This window comes from Lampetra fluviatilis, chromosome 79 (genome assembly GCF_964198595.1).
Source record: "Lampetra fluviatilis chromosome 79, kcLamFluv1.1, whole genome shotgun sequence".
Classification (NCBI taxonomy): Eukaryota; Metazoa; Chordata; class Hyperoartia; order Petromyzontiformes; family Petromyzontidae; genus Lampetra; species Lampetra fluviatilis.
The window spans coordinates 1,369,441-1,382,901 of NC_136353.1; the positions used below are offsets into that span (position 1 = coordinate 1,369,441).

General features: G+C 50.4%; 2 protein-coding genes across 7 annotated transcripts in view; one reads left to right on the forward strand and one right to left on the reverse strand.

Moving 5' to 3' along the window:
- Window positions 1–1,298, reverse strand: part of LOC144953623 (uncharacterized) — a 64,945-nt gene extending 63,647 nt beyond the window's left edge. For both annotated transcript variants that reach the window (XM_078884212.1, XM_078884211.1), the window contains exon 1: window positions 736–1,298. The gene's annotated coding sequence lies outside the window, so the exon portion shown is untranslated. The remainder of the gene's footprint in view (window positions 1–735) is intronic.
- Window positions 1,299–4,436: 3,138 nt separating this feature from the next.
- Window positions 4,437–13,461, forward strand: part of LOC144953644 (TBC1 domain family member 10A-like) — a 29,895-nt gene continuing 20,870 nt past the window's right edge. For 4 of the 5 annotated variants that reach the window (XM_078884232.1, XM_078884233.1, XM_078884234.1 and 1 more), the window contains exons 1-2: window positions 4,437–4,910; window positions 12,794–12,926. In XM_078884232.1, the coding sequence (XP_078740358.1) occupies window positions 4,867–4,910; window positions 12,794–12,926 (177 nt within the window). In that variant the 5' untranslated portion in view covers window positions 4,437–4,866. The remainder of the gene's footprint in view (window positions 4,911–12,793; window positions 12,927–13,461) is intronic. The other variant, XM_078884236.1, reaches the window with a different exon arrangement.

Genomic DNA, 13,461 nt, shown 5'->3' on the forward strand with positions numbered 1-13,461 from the left:
TTCCCGCTCACAGCCAACACCAGTGACGAGTATTTAAACCGTTCCCGGGCCTCCCCTAGGTCGTCTCAGCCTCAGATGAGTACCTGGTGCGATGTGTAAAAGCATGACCACTGGGAAGACAAAGGCGGCCGGGCATGGTGCTGGCCACCTATCCCCCTTGTGTGCCACATTGCCGGCCTTGGTGGGTGCTCGCTAACAGCGCCCGCCCCAACAGTCTGTTCAGGCTATACGGGAGATTTATTTCTTTGTACTCCACCCCCATTCACTGCTATTAAACATCGGCATAGGGGGAGACAAAGGTGGCTAGGCTTGGGGTGCATCGTGGTACTGTACCACCCACCCCCCTCTGTGTGTACCACAGTAGCGGCCTTCATAGGCGCTGCTGCTTCTCGCTACTAACAGCACTTGACTACATCACCGTGTAGGCTACCTGGGGGAGCTTTGCCTTTGTTACGTGAAAGCAATAGATTATCACAACCACCGCAACCATCACTATAACAACCACAACAGCCGAAACACAACCGCATCACCAACATCACCACCGCCACCACCATCATCACCATCACCCTCATTACCTCCATCACCACCACCATCGATACCACCATCACCACCATCAACAATATCACCACCACCATCACTAACACCTCCACCATCAGCACTACCATCACCAAAATCACCACCACAACTACCCTCACCATCACCACCATCTGCGCGTGGACAAAGAGTGAGGCTTACCGGAAAGCCGGAGACACGAGGAGACGCAGAGGCAGAGCCCGGGAGACGCGTGGAGACAGAGGGAGACACGGAGGGGAGACACGGAGGGGAGACAATCAGAGACACTGGGAGACAGGGGGAGACACAGGGGGGAGAGAAACACTGGGAGACGGGGGAGACACAGGGGGGGAAGGAGACACCGGGAGACAGGGGGAGATACGGGGGGAGGAAGACAGGGGGAGACACGGGGAAAGGGATTGGGAGACAGGGGGAGACACGGAGGGGAGACGTGGTGGGGAGACGTGGTGGTGAGACAATGAGAGACACTGGGAGACAGGGGGAGACACAGTGGGGAGGAAGACACTGGGAGGCACTGGGAGACAGGGAGAGACACGGAGGGGAGACACGGAGGGGAGACACGGGGAGAGACACGGAGGGGAGACGTGGTGGGGAGACAATGAGAGACACTGCTAGACAGGGGGATACACTAAGAGACAGGGGGATACACGGAGAGACACAGAGAGACACTGATAGACCCTGCGCGGATTCAGCACCGCGGGCCGTGGACAGCGCGGCGCATGCGCATTGTGCGCCCCGCCTCGGGCTGCGTGGGGGGAGCGGGGGGGGGTTCAGGGGAGATGGAGTTTCAGTGTGTGCGTGTGTGTCAGTGTGTGTGACACTGTCTGTGTGTGTGTCAATGGAGGTGTCTTTGTGTGTGTCAGTGTCTGTGTGCGTGTGAAAGTGGGTCAGTGTGTGTCTCAGTGTGTGTGTCTCTTTGCATGTGTGTGTCTTTGTCTGTGTGTGTGTCTGTGTGTGTCAATGTGTGTCAGTGCATGTGAGTGTGTGTCATTGTCAGTGTGTGTTTCTTTATGTTTGTGTCAGTGTGTATGTGTGTGTGTGTCAGTACACATACATATTGACACGCAAAGACAAAGATCCCCCATTTAGCCTTAACAAACTGTAGGGGCAAGTGATGTTAGCGAGCACCAATGAAGGCCGGCACGGCACACGAGGGGGTGGGTGGCCAGCACCACGCCCGGCCGCCTTTGTCTCCCTAGTAGCGAAGCTGACACACAGCACTCTGTACTCATTTGAGGTTGAGTCGACCTAGGGCAAGCCCAGAACCGGTTCGGATAATCGTCGCTGGTGTTGGCCGTGCGCTAACCACTACGGCACCGCTCCCCACACACACACACTTACATAAAGGCAAATAAACGAACACACTGACACACACATTGACACAGACACTGACACAAAGACACACATACACACACAAACTGACACACACACTGACACTAACACACTGACACACACACATACACTAACGCACTAACCACTAACACTCACACTGACTGACACAAAGAAACACACACGTGCATACACACTGACACGCACAAAGACACTGACACACACAAAGACACTGACACAAACTGACACACACACTGACACACACACAGATACTGACACTCACACACACGAAGACGCTGACACACACACTGGAAGTGACACACACAATGACACAATAACACACACACAGACCGGTGCAGAGGCACAGAAGAATCAGCAAACACAGCTGATGGCAACTCCTCCCCTCTCCCATTCACACACGCGTGTCTGTGTGTACGCGTGTGTGTGTACGTGTGCGTGCTCGTTTGTGTACGTGTGTGTGTACACGTGTGTGTACGTGTGTACGCGTGTGTGTACGAGTGTTACGTGTGTGTACATGTGTGTGTGTGTATGTGTGTGCGCGTGTGATGTGTACGTGTGATGTGTACACGGGTGTGTACGTGTATTGTATATATGTGTGTCTGTGTATTTGTGCGTGAGTGGAGAGCAGTAGTGTCGCCGTTAGCGCACTGCGCTACGAACCCTGCCACCCCAGTTTGATTACCTCTCACATCCAACACCAGTGACGACTATTTGAACCGGTCCTGGGTCTCCCCGAGGTCGATTCAGCCTCAAACGAGTACCTGGTACGATGTGTAAAAGCATCACCACTGGGGAGACAAAGGCGGCCGGGCGTGGTGCTGGCCACCCACCCCCTCGTGTGCCATACCGGCCTTCATATGTGCTGCTACTCGCTACTAACAGCACTTGCACCAACAGTCTGTTAAGGCTACACAGGTGAGCTTTGTCTTTGTGGTTGTAATTGTTGTGATGGATGTGATGGTTGTGATGATGGATGTAATGGATGCGATGGTATTTATTGTTGTTATGCAGTTGGAGGCAGTTGCCCTCAAGCATCAGCCGAGGGCAGAGGAGCGACGCTCACAACAGTGAGTGGAGCGCCGGGCCGATAAAACACAGCGAGTTGTACCTAGCCTGGCACAGCAGTCAACCCATGGCACCAACAGGGTCTATCCCGTGACCTCCTGCAGCTAGCCTGGCACAGCAGTCAACCGATGGTACTTGGGTCTGTCCCGTGACCTCTTCCTCCTGCACCTAGCTTGACACAGCAGTTAACCTATGCTACCTGGGTTTGTCCCGTGACCTCCTCCTGCACATAGCCTGGCACAGCAGTCAACCAATGGCACCTGCAGGATCTGTTCCGTGACCTCATCCAGCACATAGCATGACACAGCAGTACATTTATGATACCTGGGTCTGCCCCGTGACCTCTTCCCTCTGCACCTAACCTGGCACAGCCGTTAATCCATGGTACCTGCAAGATCTGTTCCGTGACCTCCTGCACCTAGCCTGGCACAGCAGTCAAGCCATGGTACCGAGGTCTGTCCGGTGACCTCCTGCCAGCTGGCGTTCGACACTTCACGTGCCGTAAAGTACACCCAGCCCGGCACAAGCACCGTGGTGCCGTCACCGAACGGTGGTTGTTGTATGACACATCCAGCACTGGGGAGACGAAGGCGGCAGGGCCACACTTTGCCCAGATGCCCAATTGAGCTATCTGAGGGGGGGGGGGTAGACATCTGCTAGGCGTAGATGAATGAATGAGTTGGGGGTGGGGTGAGTAGGTGGGTGAGTGGGTGGGTGAGTGAGTGGGTGGGTGAGTGAGTGGGTGAGTGGTGGGATGAGTGGTAGGGTGAGTGATGGTCACGTGATCTCCCGAGCTCTTTATCCGCTCAGCAGATGGGCGACAGATGGGGGAGGGGGTTACACACGTGACCAAGGCCCGCCCCTCTCCTCCCATGGGACCCACGTGATCCACCCCCCTCCCCAAGAGAACCCACGTGACCATCCCCCTCTCCATCTCCCCCTTCCCCCCACGGCACCAACATGACAAATCCCCCCTCCCCTCATCCCCCCTCCCCCCCAGGTGACCCACGTGACAAATTTCCCCTCCCTCTCCCGGTGACCCACGTGACAAATCTTCCTCCCCCTCCATTCCCCCCTTCCCCCCACCAGGTGACCCACGTGACAAATTCCCCTTTCCCTTCCAGGTGACCCACGTGACAAATCCCCCCCAGGTGACCCACGTGACACACCCCCCCTTCCCCCCCACGTGACAAATCCCCCATACCCCTCATTCCCCCCCAGGTGACCTACGTCACAAATCTCCCCTCCACCCATCCCCCCCCAGGTGACCCACGTGACAAATCCCCCCCCCGCATTCCAAATTTCCCCTCACAGGACCCACGTGTCAAATCCCCCATCCCTCCCCAGGTGACCCATGTGATGAAGCCCCCCCCCACAGACCCCCACGCGCTTTACGACAGCGAGTAGCTGCCGAATCTCCTTTACGGCAGCGACGGTCGTCATGGCGACGAAGTAAGCGGCCTAGTAGAATAGGCTAGAAGGTTTTTAACTTTGTAAAATATTTATTTTAGTTTAATCCAGAACTAAAACTGGGAGACACGGGGATAGGGTTCCCAATCGAGAGTCTGACACGGGTCACCAATATGATAGACGTCGAATGTAATACGAAGCGAATAGAACCAATGGGAGAGAAATCTGAGCAAAAAAGTATATCTGCAAACCACCGTAACTCTGTTAAGGCGTGTCGATTTTTTTATTGTCAACAATTTCACGGTTTTATTATTAAAGCGAATATGTCGTGGGGAAAAGAGGGAGTCTGTGTAAGGGCCACGACGGCGGTTTAAAATAAAACTAAATAAATCACTAGGCCCCGATCGGGACCACGGTCTTGCCTCGTCTCCCTGGGCGGGTTGGAGTCTCGGGCCCCGCGGAGGCGCCATGGCGGAGCGCGGGGTCGCCGAGGCCGAGACAACGAAGCCCGGGTGAGTTGAAGAGCTTCATAGCTCATCGGGTTTCTCTTCCAGGCCAAATGAGAGTGAATGAGTGTGACTGTGAGCGTGTGACTAAATGAGTGTGAGAGTGTGCGTGTGAATGAATGAGTGTGAGAGTGCGCGTGTGAATGAATGAGTGAGTGAATTATTGTGAGAGTGAATGAGTGTGAGCGTGTGAATGTGTGAGAGTGAATGAGTGTGCGCGTGTGAATGAATGGATATGAGAGTAAATGAGTGTGAGAGTGAATGAGTGAGTGCGCGTGTGAATGAATGGGTGTGAGAGTGAATGAGTGTGAGGGTGTGAATGAATGAGTGTGAGAGTCGGTGAGTGAGAGAGTTTGAATCAATATGTGAGTGAGTGAATTAGTGTGAGAGTGAATGTGCGTGAGAATGAGTGTGTGAATCAATATGAGTGAATACGTGAGTGATTGAATGAGTGTGAGAGTGCGCGTGTGCGTGAATGAGTGATTAAGTGTGAGAGTGAATGTGTGATTGAATGAGTGAGAGTCAATGAGTGAGTGCGTGAATTAGTGTGAGAGTGAATGAGTGAGAGAGTGATTGAATGAGTTAGTGTGAATGAGTGATTCAATGATATTGTGAGTGTGTGAATTAGTGCGTGATTGAATAAGAGTGCGAATGAGTGAGAGTGAACGAGTCAATGTCTGAATGAGTGTGATTGCGCGCGTGAATGTGTGAGAGTGAGTGTGTGAATGAGTGTGAGTGTATGAATAAGTATGAGAGTGAATGAGTGTGAGAGTGCGCGTGTGAGTGAATGAGTGATTGATTGTGGGAGTGAATGAGAGTGTGTGTGAATGAGTGAGTGAGAGTGACTTGAATATATGCATGTATGTTGAACTTCTTCCGCACCGTACGTATCCAACCTTGCTGATCGGAAGTGCGGGAGGACAGAAAACTAAACACAACAAGAAGCAGTTCTAAAGAGATGAGTTCTCAATGTAGTTGTGTATAGTGTATTGCAGGGGTCCTCAAACTTTTTAAACAGGGGGCCAGTTCACTGTCCCTCAGACCGTTGGAGGGCCGGACTATAGTTAAAAAAAACTATGAACAAATTCATATGCACACTGCATATATCTTATTTTGAAGTGAAGAAACAAATCGGGAACAAATACAATATTTAAAATGAAGAACAAGTAAAGTTAAATCAACAAACTTGCCAGTATTTCAATGGGAACTATGGGCCTGCTTTTGGCTAATGAGATGGTCAATGTCCGGTTCCATATTTGTCACTGCTAGTCGTAACAAGTGATGCAAGTGTGCATCCGTTAGTCTAGATCTGGTTGGAGATTTCAAATGTTTCATTCTGTAAAAAGTCTGTTCACAGACATAAGTGCTGCCAAAGATGGTTGCCATTTTGAGTGCATGGTTCCTGAGATGAGGATATGTCTCAGAGGGGAGAGATGCATAGAAATTATGAAGGCTGCTTGACTTGAATGCGTCTTTCAGAGAGTCACAATTCTGCAGTTCAGCCAGTTCCATTTGGTAAATTGTATCCACATTTTCAATGTCAATAGAAAATGGGTTACGGAAAAGCTGTATCTCCTGTTCATGGAGATGAAGCTCTTTAAATCTAAATTGGAACTCCTTTTGCAATTTTTCCAGTGAATCCACACATGTTTTGTTTGGGAATTGCAACCAATGGTTTTTCCGCTAACAGATTTTGAGTTGTGGGGAGATGGCAGAAGTTTTCCTCCTTAACTTGTTTGATGAGGAGGCCTAATTTTACTTCAAATGCTTTGACATGTGATTGCATATCACAGAGGAGCTTCCCCTTTCCTTGAAGTTGCACATTGAAACTGTTGAGTAGCTCCGTTACATCTGTCAGAAAGGCAAGGTGCCATTTCCATTCTGCATCATTGAGCTCTGGTACTTCTTTGTTTTTTGAAAGCAGAAAAGCTGTAATCTGTGGAAGTAAGTCATAGAAACGTTTCAAAACTCTCCCTCGACTCAGCCAACGGACTTCTGTGTGGTACAGAACATCTTCATAGTCAACATTTAGTTCAGACAGAAATTCCGGAAATTGTCTGTGGTTTAGTGCATGAGCTCTAATGAAGTTAACACAAGATACCACAATTTTCATAACAGAGTTCCACTTCAGTGATTTACTACACAGCGCTTGTTGGTGGGTGAGGCAGTGTATGGCTATTGGATGAGAATGGTTATGTTTGTCCATCTCTTGGTTAATGCGAGCAATTACTCCTTTCTTAGACCCCACCATGCTAAGAGCACCATCAGTTGTCACACTCGCTAGTTTAGCCCAATTCAGCTCCAAACGATTCACAGTTTGGCAAACCTTTTCATAGATATCCTCTCCTGTAGTTGTTCCTTTGATGCTTTGCAGTGCAGCAGGCTCTTCTGTGACTTCGAAATAGTCATTCATCCCACGAATAAAAATTAGAAGTTGTGCAGAATCACGAACATCATTGCTTTCGTCGAGTGCCAAGGAAAAATAGGAAAGTTTTTTTGTGGAGTTTTACAAATGCTGATGCAATTGTCTCCCATTTCTTCAATCCTCCGTGTAATTGTAGGTCCTGAAAGACTCACTGTACTAAATAAATCGGCCTTCTCTGGACACATCTCTTTGGCAACAGAAAGAAGGCATTCTTTAACAAATTCTCCACGAATGGTCTGCCAGTGCACGCTATTAGCTTGGCAACTTGAAAACTTGCTCGCAGTGATGAAATATTTAGCTGCTTCTACTTCACAAAAGTATTTTGCTGAGTTGTTAATGTATTTTTCAGTTTTAATATTTTATCTTTTCTCACTTCTCCGACCAAACAATCATATTTATCTTTATGTTGAGTTTTATAGTGTCGACGTAAATTGTATTCTTTGAATACAGACACTATATTCTGGCATATCAGACACACAGCTCTTTCCTTGTACTGCATGAAAAAGTAATCATAAGTCCACTGTTCTTTGAATATCCTACACTCCGAGTCAATTTTTCTCTTTCTTGACATCAGTTTCCTAGGGAGTCAAAATTGCTATTAGTAAAATACCAATATATATACAGCGCTACAAAAACAATTTCCCAGCAATAACTTTGCCCACACAGAGACATACAGACTGCACTGCCCATCAATGCAGTCTGATTGGGGGAACTCCGCTTTTACCCCAGGCTCACACTGGTGCGGGTGCCATTAAAAAGTTAATTACACCTGCAGTTTTGTTCACAGATCGCAGTACATCCCCAGCACACAGGAATATCACTGGGAGTGGAGCCGAGGGGCAAGTGAGGGAGCTGAGGGAGGGAGAGCCAGTCAAGCGCAGCCAGGGGAGGGCTGGCAGCCTTAGGCCTGGGGGGCAAGTCCAGTCAATTGGCCCATTGAACCATTCACCAGCGCAGCCCAATGAGTGCCCACCGCCGCAGCTCAATCAGTGCCCACCGCCGCAGCTCAATCAGTGCTCACCAGCGCAGCCAAATCAGTGCTCGTCACCGCAGCCCAATCTGTGCCCACCACCGCAGCCCAATGAGTGCTCACCACCGCAGCCCAATTAGTGCTCACCAGCGCAGCCCAATTAGTGCTCACAAGCGCAGCCCAATTAGTGACCATGGGCCAGATAAATGTCCTCGGCGGGCCGCATGTGGCCCGCGGGCCGTAGTTTGAGGACCCCTGGTGTATTGTTTAATAGTGTAGTGTATAGTAGTGCAGTGTGTAGTAGTGTAGTGTATCGTAAGTGTAGTGTATTGTAGTGTAGTGCATAGTGTTTAGTCGTGCCGTGTGTAGTAGTGTAGTGTATAGTGGTGTAGTGTGTAGCAGTGTAGTGTATGTATTCTCTTACCTATGAAATTCATTTTCTGTCCGTCCGTCCATCTGTCTGCGCACGCGCGCTTGCGAGGGATTTGGCTCTCAAACGGTGGGGTTTATGTGAAAATAATTGTCCAGGTACCACGCCGTAAGCCCCGCGGTTGGAAAGTGCTATTTCCTTTTCCCGTCCGTCACCTTGAAATTCGTTTAAATAGCGCTTTTTTGCAAGTTATATATTTATAAAATTCGTTACACATTTATTTATTTCCCTTCACCGCTCGAGGTGACACAACGCAGCAAACTGTGTATGCGCACAATGTTCATCACGGTTAGCCCCGAGCAACCCACACACGATCGGCACAAATTTTCATTCGCGTTAAACATGCAACTAAAACACACAAAACGCTGAGGTTGTTTGTTCACAGTGATGTCCTCTTCTCCCCACCCCACCCCAATGCGTCCTGTTACTACTATAGAGCCCCTAGATATTATTATAGCGCTTACATAGTATTATTGTAGCGCGGCCGGGGTGAGCGGCCAATCCTCAGCCTGCCAAGATGACACCTTGGCCGGCTGCGCACTCTAGGCGAGGACGGGGGGCTCTGCACGGGACTAGGCCTCACCACGGCAATCCAATATCCGACCCCCAGGAACAGATTTGCAGATTTCCTGAGCATTTCTGTGAAGTCCTAGGGGAGGGGAAATCCCTCGACATGGGAAACATCGTGGGACAAAGTGGGGATAACCCTGCGGAGGCTGCAGTGCCCAAATATTTGAAGAAGTCACCCCCTGTGAGTGGCTGGCTGAGGTACCATCTGTTGAGGAAGTACTAAAGGCGATCCAGAGTCTGAGACCAGGAAAGGCACCGGTCAGAGATGATCTCCCAAGCGAAATACTGAGGGAGGGTGGCGTTTGTGCACAGACTGCCCTACATGACATCATAACAACAGTCTGGACCACTGGATGGGTTCCGCAGTACTTAAAGGATGCCCTGGTGGTCCCCCTTTTTAAGAAGGGGGATCGCACGGACTATAACAACTACAGGGGCATCTCACTCCTCAGTGTGCCGGGAAAGGTCCTGGCAAGGATTATTCAACATTGCCTTGCTAGGCACGCTGAGGAGAGGCTTGCAGAGCCTCAATGTGGTTTCAGGAAAGGGCGGTCCTGCACGGATGCCATATTTTCTGTCCGTCTGCTACAGCAGAGGTGTAGGGAATTCCAACAAGACCGACATCTCTGCTTTATTGACCTGGTCAAGGCCTATGAGACCATCAGTAGGCCTGCGCTCTGGGTTGTTCTTCGTGCTTTCGGTGTCCGTGACCCTCTGCTCACGATCATTAAGGACCTTCATGATGGTGAGCGGGCCTGGGTAAAACTACGTGGCCGGGAGTTGGAGCCATTCCATGTACACCTTGGGGTGCGACAGGGATGGCCTCTGGCTCCCACATTATTTAACATCTATTTTGGCCTTCAATAGCTGTACTGGAGGAATTTCCATCTGGTACAGATATAATGGGAGGCTGATCGATGCCCGGGTGCGGTCAAGGGATTGCTTCCTATTTTTCAACCATGTTATGTATGCCGATGATCTGGTAATCGCTGCTCAGGATTTGGAGGCACTGCTGCTAAACCTGGAGCTTGCCACTAAGAGGTGGGGCCTTACCATCAGCCCCACCAAAACTAAGCACCTGCCAGGGTATTTTGTACCATCGGACACTCCACCCCCTAAACTCCCAATTGGTGATGGGGCAGTTGTGGAGAGAGTGGAGAGTTTCCCATATCTGGGCAGTGTGCTTATGACCGGCTCCGGTTTAACAGCAGAGGTCTCGCTCCAAATCAGTCGAGCAGCATTATCATTTCATCGGTTGCGTAACGCTGTGTGGAAGCTACCTGGTCTGTCGCTCTGCACGAAGCTTCAGGTCTTCTCGGCCACAGTCATTCCCTCCCTTCTCTACGCTTGCGAAACGTGGACCCCCCTAATGGAACATCTTCGCTGGTTAGAAACATTTAGGCTGGCCTGCCTACGATCCATCCTGGGTTTAACCAGGCTGGATTGTCTGAGGAGCTCACAAATCCTTGAAAGATCTGGACAAAGTCCCATCGGTGAGCTCCTCCGGCAGGCAAGGCTGCGTTGGCTGTGCCATGTAGCCCGCATGCCAAGTCACGGCATGCCTAAACATCTTTTATGCGGCTAAACGGGTGCAGCATGGGCTAGAGAAGAGATGGAGTGATGTGGTACGGGAGGATGTGGAGCTGAGTGGACTTGCCGATGACTGGTACCAGTGGTGTCAAGATCGGCCTCTGTGGAGGAGGCTCGTGAAGGACGCTGCTGGGCAGTTGGAGGCAGTCACCCTCCAGCAACAACGGAGGGCGGAGGAGCGACGCTCACAACAACGAGCGGAGTGCCGGGTGGCTAAAGTACAGCAAGTTGGCACAGTAGGCGGCAAAGGTGGTGCATCAGCCACTCATCTCAGTCGACCCGTGGCACCTGGGTCTGCCCGTGACCTGCCAGCGGGCGTTCGACACTTCACGTGGCCTCAAGGTGCACATAGCCTGACACAAACATCGTGGTCACGTCACCGCCACTTAGTGTCGAATGGCGGTTGTTGTGTGTGCGTGTTTAGTGTTTGCGTAGACAACTAAGATTTTACAATTTAAATAGTACATTTCTTAATATTTATGTCTGTCTAAGTACATGTGTGCATGTGAGTCGATGTGTGTGTGTGGCTCCATGTGAGCGTCTTAGTCCATTTCTTTGTGTGTGTGTGTGTACGTTCATGTGTGTGTGTGAGTCGATGTGTTTGTGTGTGTCAGTCCATGTGTGTGTGGCTCCATGAGAGTGTGTAAGTCCATTTCTTTGTGTGTGTGTGTAGGTGCATGTGTAGTGACATATGACGTCACTACTGTGTCAGGTCTGTATACACATGACATCACTGCCATGTTGGGTCTGTATGCGTGGCGTCACTGCCTGTTCGGTATGGAGGCTGTTGACGGGTGCCATGGGGGTTGTGTCAGGCCGTGGCACTTCGAGTGACCCCGGCTGGACACGTGACCGGATTCAAGAGGGGTCCGCGGACCCTGGGGGTCACGTGGTCAGGGAGTGGAGCCTTCTCGTGGGTTCGAGAAGGGGGGTGTGGTCAAGGTCTGGCCGACCACGCCGGAGAGGTTTATCAGTGGGCTGAGCGCGCAGAGCTGGGCTGTTGGTGCCTGGGATGAAGCCGTCGTTTGAAGACTCTGATGAAAGAAGCCTCCAGTCATCGTGGCCAAGCAGAAGTCCTCCTGGCTTGGCCACGCCAAGTAGTACCCGAGTATTAGTGAGAGTAGGACGGTGGTCACCACCTTATGTGTAGGGTGTGTTGCAGTTGTGTTGCAGTTGTATTAAATAAATAGTGTTGCCTCCACATGAGTGTATGTGCCTCTATCGAACCATTACGCATGTGTGTGTTAGTCCATGTGTGTGTGTAACTCCATGTGTGTGTAACTCCATGTGTGTGTATCTAAAGTCGATGTCTGTGTGTGTGGGTCAATGTCTGTGTGTGTAGGTCGATGTGTGTGTCTGTCTTTTTTGCCCGGGCAACACCGGGTACTTACCGCTAGTAGGAATATATAGCAGTGTAGTGTATAGTGTATTGGATCGTAGTTTATAGTATAGTGTATAGTCGTGTATTGTATAGTAGTGTATAGTATAGTGTATAGTAGTGTAGTTTATAGTAGTGTATCGAAGTGTAGTGTGTAGTAGTGTCATTTATAGTAGTGTGCAGTAGTGTAGTGTGTCATAGTGTAGTATATAGTGTATTGTATAGTAGTGTATAGTGTAATTGTGTGTAGTAATGTGTAGTGTATAATAGTGTGTAGTGTATAGTTTATAGTAATGTGTAGTATATAGTGTATTGTATGGTAGTGTAGTGTATTGTGTAGAAATGTATAGTAGTGTAGTGTATAATGTAGTAGTTTTATAATAGTGTGTAGTGTATAGTAGTGTGTGTGTATACGTTGAACTTCTTTGGCACCGTACATAGCCAAACCAAACTAAACAGTTCTAAAGAAACAAGTTGTCAATCGAGATTATGTAAACGATGATGATGACCTGCAAGTGAAATGCAGGCAGCAGCAGGAGGAGGAAGAGGTGGAGGAGGAGGTGGAGGAGGTTCCGGTGGAGTTGGTGAGGGAGAGGGAAGTTCAGTGGCTCAGAGTCCTCTCCGACTGGGACGGGTGGATGGGCGCTCGGCCTGGCAAGGTGAGGGTGAAGCACACCCTGAAGGGGTGGGTCTGTGGGTGGGTGGGTGAGTGGGGGTGGGTGAGTGGGGGTGGGTGAGTGGGGGTGGGTGAGTGGGGGTGGGTGAGTGGGGGTGGGTGAGTGGGGGTGGGTGAGTGGGTGAGTGGGGGTGGGTGAGTGGGTGAGTGGGGGTGGGTGAGTAGGTGAGCGAGTGGGTGGGTGGGTTGGTGAGTTTGTGAGTGGGTGGGTGAGTGAGCGAGTGAGTGAGTGGGAGAGAGAGGAGAGGTGGGCTGATGATGAGTGAATACTTGAGTGGGTGAGTGGGTGAGTGTGTGGGTGGGTGGGTAAGTTAGTGAGTGAGTGAATTAATGGGTGAGTGAGTTGTTGAGTGGATGACTGGGTGGGAGCGTGTGTGAGTGAATGCATGAGTGAGTGAGTGTGTGAGTGAAAGGATAAGTGTGTGGGTGAGTCGGTGTATAGGTATGTGGGGAGCGGTAGTGTAGCAGTTAGCGCGCCATGCTACGAACCCGAGTTTGATTCCTGCTCACGGCCAACA